Consider the following 23,810-nt stretch of genomic DNA (forward strand, 5'->3'; position numbering starts at 1 on the left):
TAAGTTCATCTTCCATCCTTCCCCCTATTTCTCTCCCCCTTTTGACTTCATCTGTATCCATTTGGTTCATAATATTTTTTCTTAGGTCCCCCCAATTTCCATTGGTGTTCATCCTTTTTGACAAACATTCTTATACTAATCACTTTCTTTTTCACTTTACACTTTCACCAATTGTCGTTATCTCCTCTACAATGTAATTTAGTTTCCTTCCGTTTAGACCCGGTACCCATTTGGAATACCTTCTTGTATTCCTTCCACCCCCATCAGCCCCCTCTCATAATTGTATCAAAAAAGTATTTTCTCATTCTGAATTCTTTTTTGATTCTCCTTTCTCTTATTCCTCATACCTGTCTCATCGCCACTTCCCCCTTTTATTGTTAGTTCCCTTATTTCGAGCATCTGGTAGGCTAAACATTTAAAACTCTCTTACTTCCTTTACTTTTTCCTCTCTCCACTTCCATTGCCATTCCTGGGGGGAGTCCTTCCCAAATCTTCTATGTTCGACTTCTCGACATTTAATTCCATTCCTTTTCTTTCCCAGTAGGTACCTTTCAAATCTTCCCATCATTTTTTCATCGTCTGTTTTTCCTCCCATTCATTACTGTGTCGTCAGCGTTTCGTGTCGTCGGAACCGTTTTTGTTGCAAATTTTTGCTTGGTGCGAAACATTCGAGGGAGAATTGACATTTTCTACAATTTGCGCCCCCTTAAAGTTTGCGCCCAGTGTCCAGACTTCTAGAGATTCGGGATTGCCTTGATTTCGAGGTTTGCAGCAGTACATGAAGAGTTCATTTTGCAGTTTTTCAATACCTGCGCGTTTTATAACGGAAAAACTTTCGACAAAAAATGAAAGCTTATGAAATACGCGACGACTTTGTTCCTATACGTGAGACCTTTAGATCCGAGTTTAGATAATAATAATATAACTTAATAAGCCATTTATTTGTACATAAAAAACAACAAAAAATCTTTCACTTTAGACTTAAATAATTACTATACTACAAAAATAAATGTATAAAATCTACGGAGTTTCATTCACACACATACACATGTACATTGGGCATTAAAATGAAAAGAAAAAAAATAAACACTGAATTCATACCTGCAGCAGATATCTAAGTTTAAAAACTTGTTAATATCTTCTGTCAGGTGCAAGGTTAATAACTTGAAAATAGAATTTAAAAAAAGAAAAATAAAATTTAAAAAAAATAAGAATCAAAATAAAAACAAAAATAAATAGATACAGGGAAAGATGATAAGTAACAAAGGACTAATTGTTAAATTAAATTTGAACTAAAAGAATGTCTCGAACCTCTTGTATACTCATAGAAGCACACATTTTTTTTACATTTTTTAAAAATGATTTATTCGATAGAATAAAAAACGAGGAGATATTGTACTTTAGTTGAAAATGGTTATAGACCTTGATTACATGAAAAGTGAAGTTTTTTGTGCAATTTGTTTGTTAACTGTTATATTGTAAGATAAACTTAAAGTTTTGAATCTTGTAGTGTAGTTGTGAGTAGGAACATTAAGCAGTGTAGACTTGCATTTGTAGATGTATTTCAATAAGGTGAGTATATAAAGATGATAAATAGAAAACTTAGTTGTTCTGATGATAACATTAACGGTTTTCGAAATAATATTTTTAAAATTAGTTTTTGGACAATAAACAAACGACTCATGTAAACATCTGGTGTTGACCCCCATGTTAATATCCCATACGATATTATAGATTGACATATGCCGTAATAAATATTTTCTTGGAAGCGACACTCATTACACTGTTTATAGATTTAAAAAGATATATTAGTTTTCTTAATTTGTTAATTAGGTATTAAATTTGAGTATTCCACCTTAGGCGGCTATCTAACATGACCCCCAAATACTTCACAGTATTACATTTATTAATTTTTGTCAGAATTACATTGTCTCATTGTGCAATCCTTTACGTGTATGAGTAAACTGTTTACATTATCTAGAGTGGAAGATAAGTGAGAACGCGAAAAAATCATGTAAGAGGACTTTTGGTAGTTTAACGTTAAGATGTTATTATCTAGCCAGTGTTTAATTATGCTAATTTGACCTGAGGTTTTATCTATAACGCTATTTTTTGAATCTGTCGAGACAAAGAGGACTGTATTGTCTGCATACGAGAACAATATTTAGCATTTTGCAGTGATAAATTCAATAGGTCGTTTATATATATTATAAAAAGTAAAGGTCCCAGAATAAACCCTTGAGGAACTCCAAACCTTACAGTCTTTTCAACACTCATCGTCCTATCAATTCTCACAGCTTGTATTCTATTGTATAGATACGATTTAATAAGTGAGATTTAAATAGTTTATCACATAATATGCCATGATTCACTGTATCAAAAGCTTTAGCAAGATTTAAGAATACTGCTAGACAGTACTCAGAGTTATCAAGAGACGTTATAATTTTTTTAACAAGGTCAGTCAGCGCATCTTCAGACGATTTATTTTTCATAAAGCCATATTGTGATTCTGTAAGAATATCAAATTTTTGGAAGAAAGACAGTAATTGTTATTTTTTCAAATATTTTTGACAAACAACTGGTTAGTGCAATTGGTCTGTAATTACTTACCTTGGTCTTATCCTCTAAAGGTATTATAATTCCTTTTTTTAAAACAGTAGGAAAATATCCCTTAATAAGGCAACGATTGTATAGTGTGGATAATGGTAGAGTGACGGAATGTGCGATAAGTTTTAATGTACTCGAAGAAATATTGTCATAACCACCTGATACTCTTACCTTTAAGTCTTTTATAGAGTTTTCTACGTCTTTATCAATGATTGGACACCACGAAAAAGTTTTTGTTACAAAAGAGATGGTATCTTTGTAAGTTCCCGAGGTACTGACACTAGAAGCTAATGTTTCGGGAACGGATACGAAGTGGTCATTAAAAAGTTCCAGTATTTCACTCATATGAAGGCACTACGTATCCATTCTCGGCAACTATTCCTTTTATGGGGTTTTTTGATTTTTCTATATTAGGCCACACCCTCCCGGAATCGAACTAGGTACTCCATAAGAAATTTTTCCGATTGTGCCTCGACAAAATGATTGCCTTAGATTGGCAACATCTTGCTTCTGTTCTGACAGGATTACAGATTGGTTACTGTAGATTTGCGAATTAAGGCACTTAATTTCTTGGCACGGAAACGCGATATAAGACAACGTATTGTATAGGCGACGAGTATACCTACATCAATTAAATGCCGATACCGCGGTATATAATACTCCTCGATTATTAATGTCCAATCTAACGGCTGTAAACATGGTAGCCCTTCAAGCGATTTTCTTGCTAATCAGAACTCATTTAACTCCTGTTACGCGGTTTACTAATTCGAAACACGTTCAGACTTCTTCTATGCGATGATTACACATATTTTAAAACCATATTCCCGATTGACGATTGGAAGAAATGCGTGTGCGGGTACATGAATATCATAACGCCTCAAGCGGCGAAGTAAATTGCAAGAAAATTGTAGGAAATTAGCATATCAATTGAAAATTATCTCTCATTCATCGTACACTCCTCCACATCAATTATCAAATTTATTTGCACGTATAGTAGACGCTCGTATCTTGATTCTTTCGGTTTCAATTTCCGTCTGAAAAGGGTGGACGATCCATAATGAAGTCATAAATTAGTGATTAAAGTGAGTACGGGGCTCTAAGTGTATCACGATCTTAACTTTGTCTTCTATCGTCTATCTTAATGAGGTCAGTAATTACTTTGGGACGAACGGAATAGCAAAGGGCTGACTATAAGCGTAAGGGGTTATCTTAACAGGGTGCGCTATAAACACGCTGACACTCAGCACGATTTCGAGTGTTAGAAATTCTGAAGAAGATTATTTTCTGTCAAGCATTTTAAATTTAACATAAATAACATTTTAATGCCTTGTAATACATGTGTAAAATAACGAACTATATGACTTTATTGGATATATTTTGGGGTTTACGAATATCCCAAATGCCCATCATATAATTTGAACATATCGCCAGAACGCACCTGTGAATTTATTCGGCCGAAAGTATGTAGATTAGTTTAGGTGTTAAATTAGGTTTTTTAGATTTTAACCCTTGTTCTGATTCTAATCTCTAGATTTGGGAGTTGACCCTGTTTTATTTGAGGACGGGCTAATAAAGTAAAACGGTAACAGAAAACAGGAACATTACAATTTCGAAATGGATTTTTTAAGTATCGATAGAAACCGGCGAATGAATATGTCACAGGTAATTAACATTTCCTTTCCCTATGCAGTTGTGCCGCTTTTTCAATACTCTATAACATCTCATTTATAAGGATTTCCTAGACCTATGGGTGGAGTTATCAATGAATTTTCAAGTTTGAAAGTGAATCGGCTTTAAAGACAATTGCCTAAACCAGAGCACTGGAAAAAGTTGCTATGATGGGCTATCGCGATGATGAGCTTACCATATACGGTGAGATGGTCTGTCTTTAAATTATATATAAAAACAACTTGTTATATTCACACAACATTGAATGGTCTTTTAAATCAGAGCCGTTTTAAAATGCCCGCCTTTCTAGTTTACTAACATAATACTACACTAATTTTCCCAAATTATAGAGATAAATTTATTGAAGTGTTAAATTATTCAGTTGCCAAATGAAGGTGGTTTCGGCTCATTTAAAAAATTATTCTACATATCTGACTTAATAAATATTCACTCATTTAAGCCCAATTTGAAATCTATTTAGAAATTGTCGGCTTTTTTATTGCATCACGTCTTCATCTCGAGACACCGATAATCGTAAAATAGTTATTACTTTCATTTTTCTTTATTTTATGGTTGAAATTATTTGCGTTTGTTGTTTTAAAATCTGTTTATGTGACATAACTCGATCGCACTGCACTTACTTTGGGGATTGGCGAAACTTATTCTCGTTTTACAACCGATTTTTCGGTCGAGTCGCTTCACAAAGTCGCTTCCAATAACCGTGACAGAAGTTTAATTACCAGAATACCAGAATATAACACTACGGCAATGGCCACTTAAGAAATTTCACCGGCTTCTCTGTGCTTGTGACACAAGAAATCTACAAAAGCCTTTTTAGAGACCTTAATTAACGAAATATTCCTTTTCTCGCAAAAACAGCTGTGAGCAAAGCAAGGAGTAGATTGACTTACGCAAGGGGAGTGGACTCCTTCGATGTACAGCACTTCCTCTGATCAAAAATCCTGCAGATTTAATTTGATGCACTTATTACTTTTTGTCTTTGTTGTATCTACATACAATTCCAAAATACACCCTTGCGAAAAAGAATAAAAGTTTGGGGGCAGTTCAATTGGCTCAATTGCAATTGGGTCTAACTCAACATTGAGTTCAAGCTCATGGTTTATTGGACGGTTTCAGTTGGAATGGCTTGCTCGAATTCCAACGCATGCTTTAGTTCGTAAAGTTCCAATTCAATTAGGAGTTTAAGCTTCAATTGGGGTTTGGACTTCGAGCGAAATGTTTATAAGCACATAGACGTTTATGAGTTGAATGTTCCACTGTACAATGCATTAAAGGATGTTGTGTAGATTTAGTGGCGTGCGATATTTACTGTTTTAGAGTACCTACTCATATCACAGATAAAAACACACCCTTTCTGTGATAAATGTAGGTATATTTCTTATCATGCACATACAATGTAGGTATCCTTGCATATACGACAATGCAGCAATATGCAAATAGAGCGCATGCCGAATAGTTTTGTTTTCCCACGTTAATACAGTGGCGTCGATCTGAGACAATTTTTTTCGGGCCTCAAAAAAGGCAGCAACCTTCCTTTTTTACCAATAATCAACTGCACCAAAATTTCTCGAGAAAACACTTTTTCTTATTAATTTTGGTGCGTAGAATCCAAAACAATTCGTACTTTTTCGATCAGACTTTTCAATCAAAAGTGATTGACTAGAAACCAATTTCGAAAGAAAATTCAAAGGGCTGTAACTTTTGATCTAGTAGCCCAATCTTGGAACTGTTTGAAATTATGCATTCTACAGGCCACATTCTATAAGAAAATTTTTTTCCGGGTCGATCTGAGACAATTTTTTTTGAGGGCCTCAAAAAAAGGTAGTGTATAACCTTCCTTTTTTTACCAAAAATCAACTGCATCAAAATTTTTCGAGAAAACACATTTTCTTATTAATTTCGGTGGGTAGAATCCAAAACAATTCGTACTTTTTCGATCAGTCTTGTCAATCAAAAGTTATAGACTAGAAACCAATTTCGAAAGAAAATTCAAAGGGCTGTAACTTTTGATCTAGTAGCCCAATCTAGGAACTGTTTGAAATTATTGATTCTACAGGCCACATTCTATAAGAAAAATTTTTTTTCGGGGCCGATCTGAGACAATTTCTTTTGAGGGCCTCAAAAAAAAGCAGTGTATAACCTTCCTTTTTTACCAAAAATCGACTGCACCAAACTTCCCGGGAAAACACTTTTTCTTATTAATTTTGGTGCGTAGAATTCAAAACAAATCGTACTTTTTCGGTCAGACTTCTCAATCAAAAGTTATGGACTAGAAACCAATTTCGAAAGAAAATTCAAAGGGCTGTAACTTTTGAACTAGTAGCCCAATCTTGGAACTGTTTGAAATTATGGATTTTACAGGCCACATTCTATAAGAAAATTTTTTTTCCGGGTCGATCTGAGACAATTTTTTTTTCGGGCCTCAAAAAAAGGCAGTGTTATACCTTCCTTTTTTACCAAAAATCGACTGCACCAAAATTTCTCGGGAAAACACTTTTTCTTATTAATTTTGGTGCGTAGAATCCAAAACAATTCGTACTTTTTTGATCAGACTTCTCAATCAAAAGTTATAGACTAGAAACCAATTTCGAAAGAAAATTCAAAGGGCTGTAACTTTTGATCTAGTAGCTCAATCTTGGAACTGTTTGAAATTATGGATTCTACAGGCCACATTCTATAAGAAAATTTTTTTCCGGGTCGATCTGAGACAATTTTTTTTTCGGGCTCAAAAAAAGGCAGTGTATAACCTTCCTTTTTTACCAAAAATCGACTGCACCAAAATTTCTCGGGAAAAAAAGGCAGTGTACAACCTTCCTTTTTTACCAAAAATCGACTGCACCAAAATTTCTCGGGAAAACACTTTTTCTTATTAATTTTGGTGCGTAGAATCCAAAACAATTCGTACTTTCGATCAGACTTCTCAATCAAAAGTTATAGACTAGAAACCAATTTCGAAAGAAAATTCAAAGGGCTGTAACTTTTGAACTAGTAGCCCAATCTTGGAACTGTTTGAGATTATGGATTTTACAGGCCACATTCTATAAGAAATTTGTTTTTCCGGCTCGATGTGAGACAATTTTTTTTTCGAGCCTCAAAAAAAGGCAGTGAATAACCTTCCTTTTTTACCAAAATTATTTATTATTATTAATTCATCGTCAATTAGCTGCCTTTTCCTTGGGTCGCTTGCTCCTTGCACATTCCACGTGGCTATCCTCATGCTGCAAATGAATTGAAACACCACCATGGCACATTTATGCAATAATCAAATTCAGTAAACTGACCCTTACGAACAAATTATTTATTCAAACTACACTGCGCTAAGGAAGTGAGCGCGTACTATTATAATTTTTGCGTTAATTATAGAAAATTTTTATCGATCCATAAATTGGTAAAAAAAGTAACGACTGTCTATTTGAACTACTAAACCCAAAATACTTCCGTTTAAAAATACATTAACCCGATCATTGCTATTTTTACAAATATCGATATTAAAGGGAACAACAACGTTTCCTTTCCGTTAAAATTTTCAATATCATTAAAGCAAAACGAGCACGAAAAATGTCTGCAGTAACATATTTTGGGAAAAATCGAGTCGTTTCCGTTCGATATTTAAATATTTTAATGTAAAATTGTAATGAGCCACATTTTTATGTGTGAACGCATCTTTTTAATAAATTTAAGACATTCCATTCATTTTGGATATTCTATACAAGCACTTGCGTGCATAAATATTTTTGGCTCATACTTTAAACAAATGCTTTCTCACTTAACGTTAGTTTCATCAAAAGTTATCTCGTAACCCAGATTAATCTCACACCTAAATGGTTTTACTGTAAGTGTGAGAGTGTGTTTTATTGTTATAGTCTCTTCAATATTACTCTTAATCGAAGCGTGTTAATGGAACCGTTTGTCTTATACTAATATACATTAAAATGAAAGTAATATTCACACTTCGCGTACATTGATTGTTATCATATGAAATGTGTTGAAATTTAACCAGGACCGCGAAGAGATTTTTTTCCAACTAGATTAACGGTTGCCATAAACAATTCCTGATTTATTTGAACCTGATTTCAATGTTATTTACAACAAATATTTAGCAATAAAAAATTTTACTATTAATAGTTTCAATTTTTATTGTATAATTGGTTATAAACGTAATTACAAGCGGCGATTTATCTTTAATACTTTATTACGTAATTACAACTGAATGAATTTATATACCTTCGGGGTACAAATTTAAATTGTCATTTTTTCATCTTGATATCAAGCCTTAACCTTCGCCCTCAACTTCAAAGCAAGTACGCCGCAGACAGTTAATTTTTTGCACATTTATAGGCCCTATAGTTCGATTGTTTGTTTATACGCTTTTCTAAACGAAGATATATAAATAAACCCTTGAATTTGGATGATTGATTTATTGAATTTACGGAATAAAATTTAAATTCCCGAACAAAAAACGAATCTTGTATCTACATCAAATTCAATAAGCTCCTCAACTTGCAAATTACATTTAATATCAGAAATTTTAAAGATTGATTGAAAATTCGTTTTCTACATTAGATCTTAAAGGTACACAATGGTCATGGAGTGGGTTGAAGCCCTTAGCATCAATTTACAGCCGAATGGTTGTAGTACATTTGGGTTCTGGTAATGGTATTACTTCAAAGGACATTTTTTCTTTGATTACAATTGGCTCGATTTCGGGGGTTGTAAGTGAAAGTTTACTCGAAGAACGTGCTTTGCGTACACTTCGTTGAATGACCTTTTTTACTGTACTATTGGAGAAAATCCTCAGTATGCACATGCACAAAAAATACGATTCCAAAGACGGCTCCCACAATGAGACCAATTGAACTAAGTTTATTATTAAAAATATCGACACTTTATAACGTTTTTATCTGTTTGCAATTTTCTACACTTGAAGCATTTCCTCTTCGGTTTATAACTCGACGAAATTTTACACGACACTTTACATTTCCTGAAGCATCTCTTATGATTTAAAACTACTGTCCGGAAACAATATAACTAATTCCATTTTTTTCAAACCGAAAAATCTAAATTCCCGTTTACTTTTTGCGAGCTCTCCTCGCTGAGAGATTTTATCCCTATCATTTTTTAAAACTGACTGACTCTGACTCTTTCAATATTGAGTAAATCTTTCACACCCATAAATGGCGAATTATCTTTAAAATGGCGTCTAAATTTTCTATTGGTCTTTTATGCTACCAATCTCGAACCAAAACCAGCACGCTTTGAAAATTCCAGGTACTGAAGTACATTATGCATTTATGTTACCCCATTTAAAATGGTAAAATGTGAACTAATTTAATGCTTGTGTTCTTTTTTTCTACTTTGGCGCGAATACGGTTTTTGATTTCTGATTACTGGCTTTATTATATTTCTAATTACGGTTCCTATTATACTGTGTTTCTCTTTTAACATGTAACTCCAAAATACTTCAGATTCTGCACAAAATCTAAAAGCAGTGTCCATTTTTGACTGATTTTCCGTTAACGGAACTCAAAAAATTTAAATACTTTTATACTTTAAATAATAGAGGGGTTGAGTGATCACATTTTTAAAAATACCATATACTTGACCTCTCAATATTTTTATAGAGATCAAAACCGACAACAAACTTATCAACTTATCAAGAACATAGTTCGTTGACAAAAATAATTATTTTTGTTGAATCATCTTTTGACGTTCCCGGAACCGCCATTCTTTTCATTCATGAGGAATGCGGAAGCTCTACAATACTTTTATTCTCAAAAACCTGATAAGTTGATATTTAGGTTTATTCATAGTGTTTGCAAAATTTCTCTAAAAAACTGCAGATACTTACACGTAAGTAGATCTTATAGGTGAATGAAATAACTGCTCTCCTCACCGCCCCATTTTCTGTGATCGCAACCCAGCGCACCCTTCGTTAGCCCGTCACCTGGACCAGAAATTAATTCTTATGTGGACGTTTGGACAAACCGCAAGTACGACCAAACGAAGAACTTGAGTCCCTCCGCCCATTAGAACACCTGAGAACATTGAGGCAGCAAGAGCTTCGGTGTCGCGATCAGAAGCTCGCAACTATGCGGCTGCCATTGGACTGTCCGATCGTTATGTGAGGAGAATTCTTTACCATCCTTTCCATCCCTACAAGATGAGGATTGTGCAGTAAGTTTTTGAACACGACTTCAATTCTCGGATGAACGCATTGTTCTTTTGAGCAATGAAGCCCATTTTCATGTGTGTGGTGCCGTAAACAAACAAAAGATGAGCACCAATCCTCTGGAATGACATCAAAGTCCTTTGCATTCACCTAAGGTAACGGTGGTGTGCAATTTCTTCAGCTGGACTTATTCGTCCCTTGTTCTTTGAGGAAAATGAAGTCCCAGTGACAGTGAATTCGGCCTGGTATGTAAACATGTTACAGTAATTTTTTCTCACAGCTTAAGGGACATTTGGATCCAACAAGACGATGCAAAGGCGCACAACACTTCAAGAGCATCGATGGCTGTTTTGAGGGAGTGCTTCCCAGAGCGCCTCATGTCATTTAGGGGCGATTTGGCCCATTGCGAATTTTTTTTCTATGGTTTTTTAAAAATCCCGTGCTTGTTTGAACCGTCCAACAATCCTACAAGGTTTGAACACCAACAACTGAGAAGAAATTGCCAATATAACGCTTGCTGTGCTGGCAAACGCCAGAAATCGGGTTACTCAGTGTATATAGCCAAAACAAAACTTTAGGCAAGCGCTTACATTATAAAAAACCAATAAACATTTCCTGATTCATACAATGGGTTTTGAAAAAAGGAAGTTATGCTGTCGCACCTTGTATATAATGTTGATCATTTTTAATATTTGGAAAACATACCAACAGACAAACAGACGACGACGTTGGCAGTTCCATAGTGAGGTGCAAATCGTGTACAATTACAATAGAATCATAAACAAGAACAAAGCAATCTTGAAGTATTAAATTCTATGGGCCTCAATCAGTCAATCAAGACCATTAAAGTTTCTGACGAGGCTTTCTTTCGGCTGGTCAAGATTTTCGAACAGAGGGGTCTGAAAAAAATGATCCAAGAAACCTAGTGAGTCGCTTCGACAACCCAGGGGGGAACGATTCTCAGCCCACATACCCTGTTCGTTTGTCTGAATCGCATCAGTACTAGGCAAACCAGGGCGGCCAGAGGTATTTTTGATTCGAAAACCAATCATGCTACATTTCAACCAAAAGTATCATCAATTACTAGATGATGGCAATAAATATTTGACGCCCCGACATACAACAAACAGAAACCTCCGATCCATCGTGCAAGCCGATAACATCATCGTAATTGAATTCAAAGTCGCCCTTCTATACAAATGCTACAACGTGTAAAAGTTCCACTCATCCCCTGCAGGATACTTCAAATTATATCAACATCCTGTACATTAATCTTAAATAAATTGGATCTACACCCTGTCTAAAGGTTGAACACGTAAAAATCCGAACACGAAAATCTTATTGGGGTTTAAAAATGCGTTTTATTTTCCATAGTTCAATGTAACAAGCAATTACATCCAGACAATCCACCTGATGATACATGGTCCCAGAAGTACCGAAAATTTTGCTTTTCAGTTCACAACTGTAAATCTCTTCCCGTCAACCGAGGTATAAAATTCCTGCCCAGGAATTTGTTGGAAAACTGGAGACAGTACGTTTCGTCGTCCATTACCACACATTCGTTGGTGAACACATTTGCGCACAGTTTCCTCGAGTGCGTCCTGGTGTTCCAAATTCTGGTTGGCATTCCGGCACTATCTGAGCCTTAAAACTTCTTAATCCAGCCCTCTTCTTCGCTTTTTGGACGTAGGATTGCGAAATATTTGCCTTTGTCGCCGCTTCCCTTCCATTCACCATTACCATCAAATACCATTACCACAATACCAATGTAAATATTAATATCAAACACTTGGTTCAATCATAACAACTTGTACTAAGCATCTGTGATATCAGTAACCTACTTCAAACTCTTCAATCAAGTACAAATAGCGAATTCATTTAATAAAGTACCTAAAGTACATCGTATTGGCTGTAAAGACGTTAACACTTGTGATTGTAAACACATCGCTTAAAAGAAACTTTTAATTTCGGTTCACCCAACAACGATTATTATGTATAATGTTCGTAAGTAACCTTACAAATTAAGTGATACCAGCTGGAAATACAAGAAACGAAGAAAATTTGTTGCAGTGCCTACTTTGCGGTTTTGAGAAACATTAATTACTCTTTAATTAAAATGTGAACAGTGATTTTATATTGGCAGCAAGTTATCATTGCAATTGTAATCAATTGGAGCCATGTATATAATGAAATAATTCACTTTTTATCTGGTTCTTTCGCCGCTTTCCCTTTGAAGAGCTCCTCTAAAACACCATCCCTTCTCAGATTTTTCTTTCGCCGAGTTTTTTTAAATCTTTTTGAGTATCTCGATATCTGGTGACTTTTTAGCTACATTTTGATCACCTTCAGTACTTACCTCCAGCGCCTTCCTTTTATAGCTCTCCAATTTTTCTGTAGCATACTACTGTTGACATATGCCGTTTGTTTCTTAATTTTGTATTTAAAAATTGAATTTTTAACTTTCTTTCATCTAAATCCTTTACCTCATTTTAATTTTCTTCTCTTTGAATTTTATTTTTTCTTTACATTTTTCGCGTTGAGATTTGATTTTGTTTTTACGAACGCTTGCCTTGCGTCGGATTTTTAATTCATATTTGCACACCCTGTCCACGCTTTTCCGTGGTTCTTTCTTCTGCCTCATTTCGTTTCACTACACTACACGACGATTTAAGTTTCCCCACATCACCTCTCGGTACAAATTTAAAATTAAAATCGGTTTCAAAACAGGTTGACCCCAAAAAGGGGAACGTGATTTCAATCTCGATCTTTCGGGATATTTACGGAACTCCATAATTTCTTACGTGATGGATTATAGTGTGTCCATTTTGAAAGTGGAAATATAATAAATTAAACAAATATAGCAAACGAGCTCCTGGGTAAGGCTATAGCATGTGCAAAACCAAATTTTAAACCTGATGTTAGTTTTGCTTTTATTTAAAGTGTATATGCATGAAATTTCATTTGAATGCCTCCATAAATAAGCTGCACATGCGCAAAACCAAATTTTGAAACTGATGTTAAATTTTCTTTTATTCCAAGTGGTTATGTACCAAATTTCATTTAAATCCCCCTATAAATCAAAAAGTTGGCACTGCGCATGCGCAAAACGAAATTTTGAAACTGGCGTAAAATTTGGTTTTATTCCAAGTGCCTATGTATCAAATTTGATTTAATTGCCTCCATAAATAAGGAAGTTGGCACTGCGCATGCGCAAAACCAAATTTTGAAACTGGCGTAAAATTTACTTTTATTCCAAGTGGCTATGTATCAAATTTTATTTAAATCCCTCCATAAATTGCGACGAACTTCCCCCTTAGCTCGTGCACCAACGGTAGCTTAAATGATGAAAGTACAATTAATTCAAGTTCCTTTAATTGTCGAACAATAATATAATTGTACAATTCAATGATCACACAGTAGACGGTCGGTCGGTCTCTCGGGCGCCACCAAGACTTAATCTGCACCCCTAAGTCTTGGGAAAGGGGCGGTCTTGTCGGACGGGGTGGAAAGCGTCCGGGTATCCTCTAGTGGAGAACGGAATCTACCAGGGATCGGTAAGAGTTCACCACAAAATGGCGGCGGTCACTTCCGGCTTATCTAAAACAAAATATGGCCGACGGCCCGGACGGTTAATTTCCTAAAGGGAATAAAGCAATAAAGCACAAATCAATTAGCGGTGTCTAGGGGAAAGGAAAGCGGAAAAGCAAAGAAACAGAATATAATGAAGTTTAGCGGAACGGTGGCAAAAGGTTACGGTTGTGCAAACAAGGGAAACTCAAAACGGTAGTGAAAAGGAAAGGACAACGGCTTGACTTACGGTCGCTAAAGAGGGAAAACGGTAAAACAAAAGGGTTTCGGTGGATTCGGAATGATACGGTTTCGCAAATTAGAAAAATCAAAAGGCGTACTTACAACTCGAAAGTATGAAGCAGAAAAGATCCCTCCCAAAATGAGCATTTTCCTTTTAAAGGAAACCTATTTTGGTAGAAGTGGAACATGGAATTTCCAAAGCCGGGCGGTGCTCGTACCGAGCGGTGTAGAAAATAATTCGGTTTTTAATTAATTGCGGCTCCTGTGATTATCTTAAAAATCTGGGACAACTTGCAAACAACTAGAAAAATTACAGCGCCTCTGTAGACACCTCTCTCGACGGTTTTTGACAAGGTTACAGCGCTTACCTAATTAAGCGTAATCAAACCTAAGTACTCATCACTCCAATCTGCAACTAGCTCCTTTGGACTTTTTCTTCTCAAACGGCGCTATCGCTTTAACACTCTTATCGCAACATGCAGGCATAACGGACGGGGCTGCAAAACTTGTAAACAGCTCAATCTGAACTCGTTCTATCCTTGATTTTACTTATTATGGGAATCTAAAACATCTTATAAATAATTAACGGCGCTGAAACCAAAGAATATTAATTGTCCCTCATCTTCGCCAGGACAACATCCTTCGGTGGTTACAAAAATATCGCGGTCTTCTTGCGTAACGAAGCCCAAACCAATCCTTACTATACAGGGTGGTCTAAAGAGGGAAAACGGTAAACTAAATGCAGAAATTCCGGGTGCTTCGTTACAAAATAAGAAAGTTGGCACTGCGCATGCGCAAAACCAAATTTTGAAACTGGCGTTAAATTTGCTTTTATTCCAAGTGGCTATGTATCAAATTTCATTTAAATACCTTCATAAATAAGAAAGTTTGCAATTCGGTCTGTAGATGGTCGAGATGCGCAAAGGCCACTGTGAATGCTGATCGATTAGGTTTAACTTTTGGAATTGTGTTTTATATGGCTAAAGCTATGCGCATATTGAATTTCATGCAATTCGGTTCATAACTAACGGAGATGTCAAAAGGGCCTACTTTATTTTTTGGGCTACATTGCCAATTCACGAACTCCGATCTACAAATTTGATAAAGAATCCACCTGCAAAATTTCATCGTAATTGGTCCATTCGTTTATGAGTTATCGTGCTAACGGACGGACGGACGGACAGACACAACAAAATTATAAACTCGCTAGGAGCTCGTTAATAAGGAAATCTAACACCTCTTTGGGAGGTCCCGTTTCTCAGTTACTAAAGTGTAGATGGTGTTAGATACATCGCCTTGTATTATACTAAAGAGCGGAGTATTGGCATTTGAATCCGCCAAACGCGAAAAGTCCTGTCTTATTTTATGTGTCAATTGTTTGACATATTTTCTCAATATAAGGGTTGTATGTAACGGGAGTATTAAAAACTTACAGTGAAGCACTTAGTGAGTGCCGATGGAAGTGACTGTTTCTTAGCTAATCTAATTCTTACCGTTTAAGTTAAAACCTTGCTCCTCGCCTCAAATTTCCGCTTACCGTTAAACCGCGTGTCGATTTGTACGATATAAATTAAGTCTTTCTTAGTATTTTTTCCATTGTGACATTATAAAAATCATAGTACCTTTAATCTTCTTTTTCTTGATTCCAACGATTAAAACAAGACAATCTTGAGATGGATACCAATTTTCCACTTTCTAAAACAATCATCCCTAATTTTATTCTTGTAGTAGGTATTAATAGACGAATTTAATATCATTAGTATACATAGAGGTTGTTGATCATTTATATTAATATTAATGAACCTGGATCCCAAGGTCCCGTAGATATAATGGGTCATTTGCAATTATAAAATTGTCACTTGTCGATAATTTGGTTTTTTAAATTGTTACTTAAGACGCCTATGAACTGTAATAAAATACCCAGAGTGGGATAACTGACTGTGCTATAACGCAGGTTTACACTCAAAGAAAAGAAAGAATTTGTTGTCGCTTTATTAAGCGGCAGAGCAAAGCGATTGAAGCTTTATAGGGGAGTCGATGGTGTCCGTGAACACGTCAACACGATAACTGCCCAACGCTTGGGCCAATTCGGCACAGGTGACCTTATGCTACCTATTGAAAATAGGGTCACACCTAGGTCATGCTCTGACGCTTTTTTAGATCTGCTTTAGAGGTTTATGTACTGTTGAATGGGATTCATCATAATCATAAATCCGCATCCTCCTCTCATATTTTATTTATTATAGTTATTATTTCTGAGGAACCTAGGTGTAATGTCTAACATTTGTCCAAAATTTAAAAAAGAACTGAAATAATGAAAAAACCGTTGTATTTAGTGGGCGTGTGGTGATTGTTATACAATTTTCCAAACTTAACGTAGGTACGTGATTATATGTTCCATATACGACGTATATTAGAAACAAGTATAAATTGTGCACAACTCTTGTGCAAATAAAGCGCATTTTTTAACCGAAATTCAGGGGCGGACTGGCACGGGGGGGCGGGTGGCGATTGCCACCTAGCCTGTAGATCATAATGGCCCGTTGGAAAGTATGTACCAAAAATCGACTACACCAAAATTTCTCGGGAAAACACTTTTTCTTATTAATTTGGGTGCGTAGAATCCAAATCAATTCGTACTTTTTCGATCAGCTCAATCAAAAGTTATAGACTAGAAACCAATTTCGAAAGAAAATTCAAAGGGCTGTAACTTTTGAACTAGTAGCCTAATCTTGGAACTGTTTGAAATTATGGATTCTACAGGCCACATTCTATAAGCAAATTTTTTTTCCGGGTCGATCTGAAACAATTTTTTTTTCGGGGCTCAAAAAAAGGCAGTGTATAAACCTTCCCTTTTTACCATAAATCGACTACACCAAAATTTCTCGGGAAAACACAATTTTTATTTCGGGGTTTAAAAAAAGGCAGTGTATATAACCTTCCTTTTTTACCAAAAATTGACTGCACCAAAATTTCTCGGGAAAACACTTTTTCTTATTAATTTTGGTGCGTAGAATCCAAAACAATTCGTATTTTTCGATCAGACTTCTCAATCAAAAGTTATAGACTAGAAACCAATTTCGAAAGAAAATTCAAAGGGCTGTAACTTTTGAACTAGTAGCCCAATCTTGGAACTGTTTGAAATTATGGATTCTACAGGCCACATTCTATAAGAAAAATTTTTTTCCGGGTCGATCTGAGACAATTTTTTTTTCGGGGCTCAAAAAAAGGCAGTGTATAACCTTCCTTTTTTACCAAAAATCGACTGCACCAAAATTTCTCGGGAAAACACTTTTTCTTATTAATTTTGGTGCGTAGAATCCAAAACAATTCGTACTTTTTCGATCAGACTTCTCAATCAAAAGTTATAGACTAGAAACCAATTTCGAAAAAAATTCAAAGGGCTGTAACTTTTGAACTAGTAGCCCAATCTTGGAACTGTTTGAAATTATGGATTCTACAGGCCACATTCTATAAGAAAATTTTTTTCCGGGTCGATCTGAGACAATTTTTTTTTTCGGGGCTCAAAGTAAGGCAGTGTATAACCTTCCTTTTTTACCAAAAATCGACTGCACCAAAATTTCTCGGGAAAACACTTTTTCTTATTAATTTTGGTGCGTAGAATCCAAAACAATTCGTACTTTTTCGATCAGACTTCTCAATCAAAAGTTATAGACTAGAAACCAATTTCGAAAGAAAATTCAAAGGGCTGTAACTTTTGAACTAGTAGCCCAATCTTGGAACTGTTTGAAATTATGGATTCTACAGGCCACATTCTATAAGAAAATTTTTTTTCCGGGTCGATCTGAGACAATTTTTTTTTCGGGGCTCAAAAAAAGGCAGTGTATAACCTTCCTTTTTTACCAAAAATCGACTGCACCAAAATTTCTCGGGAAAACACTTTTTCTTATTAATTTTGGTGCGTAGAATCCAAAACAATTCGTACTTTTTCGATCAGACTTCTCAATCAAAAGTTATAGACTAGAAACCAATTTCGAAAGAAAATTCAAAGGGCTGTAACTTTTGAACTAGTAGCCCAATCTTGGAACTGTTGAAATTATGGATTCTACAGGCCACATTCTATAAGAAAATTTTTTTTCCGGGTCGATCTGAGACAATTTTTTTTTCGGGGCTCAAAAAAAGGCAGTGTATACGAAATAGCTTTTGTTTTGACATCACGAATGGATATATTTCTTGCAGATGCCTCAATCGCCCTTTGTGAGTACTCTCTTCCGACAATCCGTTCTTGAGGTATAAGGGAATAAACCCGATCACGATAAGAGGTCGAGGAGGAGGGCTATGGTTGGTAGAAATTAATTCCTTTGGTTGAGACCTTTCATTAGAGTACCATGAAGGATAAAACTAGTTCCACTCTCCCTCCACCCCGAACTTTCATAAGAGGATAGAAAGAAGGGTAGTAGAACATGTGTGTACCCCCCCCCCATTTAATGTTTAACTTAGTACCACTAAAGGCATGCGTATGCGAAATTTGAGACCAATTGGTTGTCGTATGTAAAAGTTATGCACGTCACGTTTTACTTTCAAAAACAGGTAATCATTCGCGGGGGGGGGGGGGGGCGAAATTTGATGGCCGTCTGGCACACCTTCAAGGTATAGGCTACCTACTGGACCAGGACTCTAGGACCATTCCCTTAGAAGTAGTTCTCAAAACGGTAAAAGTCGGTCCGGACGGACGGACGGACAAAACGCAAACAATAGCACATTTTTTTTAATTACAGCTGCATATGACATTTAAGGCTGTCACTGTTTTAATAGCGGGCCAGTCGCTGACATGAATCGCCCAAAAATGCTTCAGCGTTCCCCAATACCGGATCTGCTAACTCCACCTCCAGTAACGCTCCATCGTCATCGTCCACAAGAGTTTCTGCATCAGGTCTCATTGTTTCCTGATTTACTGGCACCGCTGCCTGAAACCTCTACACGTCGAAAGAAAGTACCCTGGATGTTAACACCGTGACCAGTATTACCGGTACCTTCCGTGAGGGTGTAGGTACCTGTATATGTGTGTGTAAAGTAAGTCTGCAAGACCCCAGACGATTTGGTGTACGTGCGTTGTTCAGACACTGACTTACACCTAAACTAGTGGATTACGAAGAAGATACCTAGATGGTATCTTTGTCAAAATGTTCACGTTGTTGTTAAAAATGTTTTTTTATGTTCATATTTAATTGTTACTATTTAAGTTGTGTTCGTGTACAAAGATCTGTAAAATACATCATTAAAAAATATACCGCACAAGTTTTATTAATATTGTTGTTTTGGTTTATTAGTCATTACTAAGAACCATCTTTACCTGTTTTCTTCTTTTGTGATAATGACTATTTGCGCCTAGCACTAGGCGATTACCGGTTTGAATAATCGAGAATCGATTATTAAAAATAAGCGATTAATCAAATAATCAATTAATCAAATAATCTATCAAATGACTAAATAATCAAGTAACGATTAGTCGATTTTTTTGCTAGTCTCTTAGTATGCACGCCTTTATTTAGGTTATTGCTCGCATTCATACTACGCCAGATTAAACCTAAGCAAAGTAAGTAAAAGCGAATCGCGACAAAATATAACAATGAATTATACTGTGGCTGCTATACCGATGATCGAGCTAATAGTCAATTAAAATTAACTTAATAATCGATTGATCAAATAACGATTATTGGCTGTATTGATTAATCAAATAATCGCCTAATCAAATAATTGATTAATCGATTAATTTAAGATAATAATCAAATCCGATTATCGTTTGATTATAATCGCTTAATCGATTTTTTGCTCAAGGCTATTTGCGACAACAAAAACTCTTAGATCTGTCTTATAGATTATCGAATACAACTGTTGGACTAAATAATCCGTTTGGATAATCAGGTAGGACCTCAAGGAGTGTTAGCCAAGAGCCACTAAAATTCACGATCCCGACCTACAGTTTTGTCTTTAATTCTTAAAAATGTTCTTTATATACAGTGTGTTTAAGATAAGATTGAATAACATGGGGAAAGCGTCGGTTAAAACAGAAAAACTTGCGTATTTTAGGGCTTAGTAAAATGATATTTTAAACATTCAGAAATTAACCAAAATTAACCATATTGTTTTTACTTTTTTCTGATCCTGTTTGAAAAAATATAAAAAAGAAACAAATTACACTCTTCATAGGTAGTTTTTAAGCTCTACAAGATGGTGCTCACAGATTTTCATTGCGTTCAAATTTTAAAATTTCAAGATATAACTCGAAATTTTAGATTTTATTTTATTTTGTTCGTGTGTCCCTTCTAGGGCTTCGTAATATCGAGCGTCCGAAGTCGAGGAAGAAAATTTAGTAGGTATATTATAAATGAATTCTTTCTTTGATACTTGAATTAAGATCGATCGTAAATTGGTATTATAAATTATGCACTTGTTTCACTACTAAAATCTGAGCTTATCCTAAAGATACCAAAAGGTTGTTATCGTCATTTTATTGCATGACCGTATTTTCCTTAGCGTAAAATTAAGCGAGTAGTCAAACCTGAAAAGTCAAAAGGATGGTTAGCGATAATCGGTTGAAGCAATTAAATTAATTATTCCCATAGAGAATTTTTTAAAACATATGATAATGATTCATTTTATTTATTACAAAAATCCATTAAGTTAAGTCGAAAGCTTGCTCAGTTACATCGAACAGGATCACTGACGATTCATCCACTTCAACGTGCCACCAAACCGAATAAATTATGGGACTTGCTAACAAATTATGATCTATTGATTGATGTCACCAGTTACATCAACAATTATGCCAACATGAAAAGAGTTTGTACTAAAATAAGAAGGGAAGTTCACTTAAAACAAAGATGTCATCTGTACATGTTATGCGGTAACAAGGAATGTAAATCTGTCAATGAATAGGTTTGCGATGTGGCAGCTTTATAAGTATATAACTCATAAATAGCCTGCTAATAATATATCTTTAACTACTTCCTATGTTTTACGTAATAGGTTGGTTCGAGTTTTTCTGTCATGCGAACGTAAAAACTGTATAGGCTTCAGCCCACCGAATCTTTTAATTACGTTAGTGAAACAAAGCATGAATGAAATTAGATAAAAGGAATTAATGAATGGAAAAATATTTGTCGTAAACACGGATTTTCCGAGTCGCCTACTTACTGAATTAGTTTTTTTAGTATCACTTTCTTGTTTTCGGCAAATGGAAACGAAAGGAAGCTTTTAGTTCTAATGCTTTGAAACAAAGTTATCCAAAGGGATAAATAAGGATTTCGTATCAAATAAACAAACAACGGAAGTTTGATTTTCTAACTAAGTCGAAGCAAACCGTTTGCATCATTAAATAAAATCATGTGAATTATTGTAAATAAATTATGTAATTTATCTTAAACAAATTGTAAAACATCTTTAAAATAATTTTATTTGAAAAGAAATGAAATATTTAAGACTGTTTATAAAACAATGATATAAATATAACAATCGATTATGTTATAGCAACACGTGCCAGTTGCTAAAATCTTCAAAAAATAAATACTTCGCATATCAAACTCCATCTTATTCTAATGGCGCTCTAAATGCTTGGACTATGCCAACAAAAGCGATTCTAATAAGGAGAAAAATAAATGTTTATTTCTTTTGTTGCAGAAGGAGTTCGGAGACGAATGCGTCTTTAATGAGATGATGGAACAGCATCACTACAACACATATTCCTCAACGAAGTATTCTAACGATAAAAGAACCTTATATTTAGCCCTAAATCGTAAAGGACAACCTCGAAAAGTAATGTTACGTGCGAATCAACAGTTAGGACGCTTGTCATCGTATACGAGGGTTCTAACGCGTGCCGTCTCCCCAGAAAGCGCAGAAGAATTCCATCCGTTACGGCATCACTCACATTCTTGTACAGTATCACCGTCTATTCCGGCGGCATCTTCACCTGCTGCCGATTCACAAACAGATTCACCTCGATGTCGAAAAAAGAAAAAACGGAAGAAGAAGAAACGAAAATGTTTAGAAGGCGAAGCGGAAAGTGAGTTGTGTCAAAAAAGACCACATACACCCCATAACAATCGAAAAACTCAAGTTAGGTTAAATAATAATGATAGTAATAAAAAGTGCGAATTCGAAGACAGTGATGAGTGCCAAAGAGTAGAAGTGACAAATAAAAAAAGACATAATAATAAGCTCGGTGATAAACTAACGTTACACGGTACGAAAAAACGGAAAAAAATACCGAAAAACGTTAAAAATAAAAAAGCGCGTGTGATTACTACCACAGAAGCTTTGGTAACCGACGAGGTGCCGTCGGACGAAGATTACACGATGGAAACAACAACGGCTTGGGATTTCGAAGATTCCACGACGATGCCCGACGAATTTTCTACTCCGCACCCTGACTGACTCTCCCCTGCGCCGCGTGGCGCAACTTACCCCCATCCATTATTTATTTCTACTATTTATTGTATAATTCTTGTAAATATTTGTCTATATGTATAAGTAAATATACCTCGCCATAAAATAGTGAGAACTTAGCGTTTTTATGTTGAACCGAAAAAAGCACTAATATTCCGATGCTTTACTTAAGAATAGCTGCAAAAAAAAGCGAAAGAAATAGAGAAGATCGATGCTTTGCTAAAACTGTAGTATATCATGTAATGTTTTAAAAAAAACATAAAAGAACAAAACATGTAATTTACCAACTCTGAATAAATAAATTAAATTATTGAGTTTTTAAACAAGAAAGTGCATTAAACATCTCCTGCTACACAGCTCGACACGAAACAAAGCCAAGGGGTAGGTAAGTAAATTTACGTAGTTTCAATCTTGTGGTTCTGCTTCCTGTTATCGTCGATTACAACATTCCTGGGGGAAATTAAACACATCGACGCCGAACGATATCGTCCATTGTGCTGGACTAGTAAAATTTAAAAAAATACAGTAAAAATATACAAAAAAATGTTTATGGCATCTTTTCGGGTATATAAATATTTGAAAATGTCTTAGTTACGACGGATGAGGTGAATAAACTCTGCGTTACTAAAAACTGTTCCTCATTCGCCAATTTTGCAAAGAATAGCCAAATGAAATGCATTATTGAGGCTAAAGTTCAGCGGTAACGATCTCAGTACGTTGATAAATCAGTGCTTCCAACCTAAGCGTCATTTTTATAATAGGCTTAGTATTTGTTTTATTGCTCTATTAAATTGTTTATAACTTTTAAGAGAGCCGAATACACATTTTCTTTTGAACTATTTATAGCGTGTAACGTTCGTAAGGAAAGTCTTATGTTAATATTGATGTTACCGTAGCCTAGCATACGTTATTTAAAACAATCATCAATTTCTGGGTTGACAAGAAGAATATTTTTACATGTAATAAACTTTAATTCAATCCTTAAGAATGTAAGTTATCGGAAAAGAAAGCGTTCTCATCTCAATAGTTACAGCGTAACGAAGTAGTGTGTATATTTTTGGGGGTAATAAATATGTACCAATTGAGACGTATCCACGAAACGCTTTCGTTCGGAACTTCTCTACCA

General features: G+C 35.3%; 1 protein-coding gene across 1 annotated transcript in view; it reads left to right on the forward strand.

Moving 5' to 3' along the window:
* LOC116165798 overlaps positions 1-22,969 on the forward strand; it is a 43,645-nt gene extending 20,676 nt beyond the window's left edge. The window contains exon 4 of the mRNA XM_031480481.1: positions 21,917-22,969. Coding sequence (XP_031336341.1) covers positions 21,917-22,672 — 756 coding nt within the window. The 3' untranslated portion in view covers positions 22,673-22,969. The remainder of the gene's footprint in view (positions 1-21,916) is intronic.
* The last annotated feature ends 841 nt before the right edge of the window (positions 22,970-23,810 follow it).

This window comes from Photinus pyralis, unplaced genomic scaffold (assembly GCF_008802855.1).
Source record: "Photinus pyralis isolate 1611_PpyrPB1 unplaced genomic scaffold, Ppyr1.3 Ppyr1.4_LG3a, whole genome shotgun sequence".
Lineage (NCBI taxonomy): Eukaryota > Metazoa > Arthropoda > Insecta > Coleoptera > Lampyridae > Photinus > Photinus pyralis.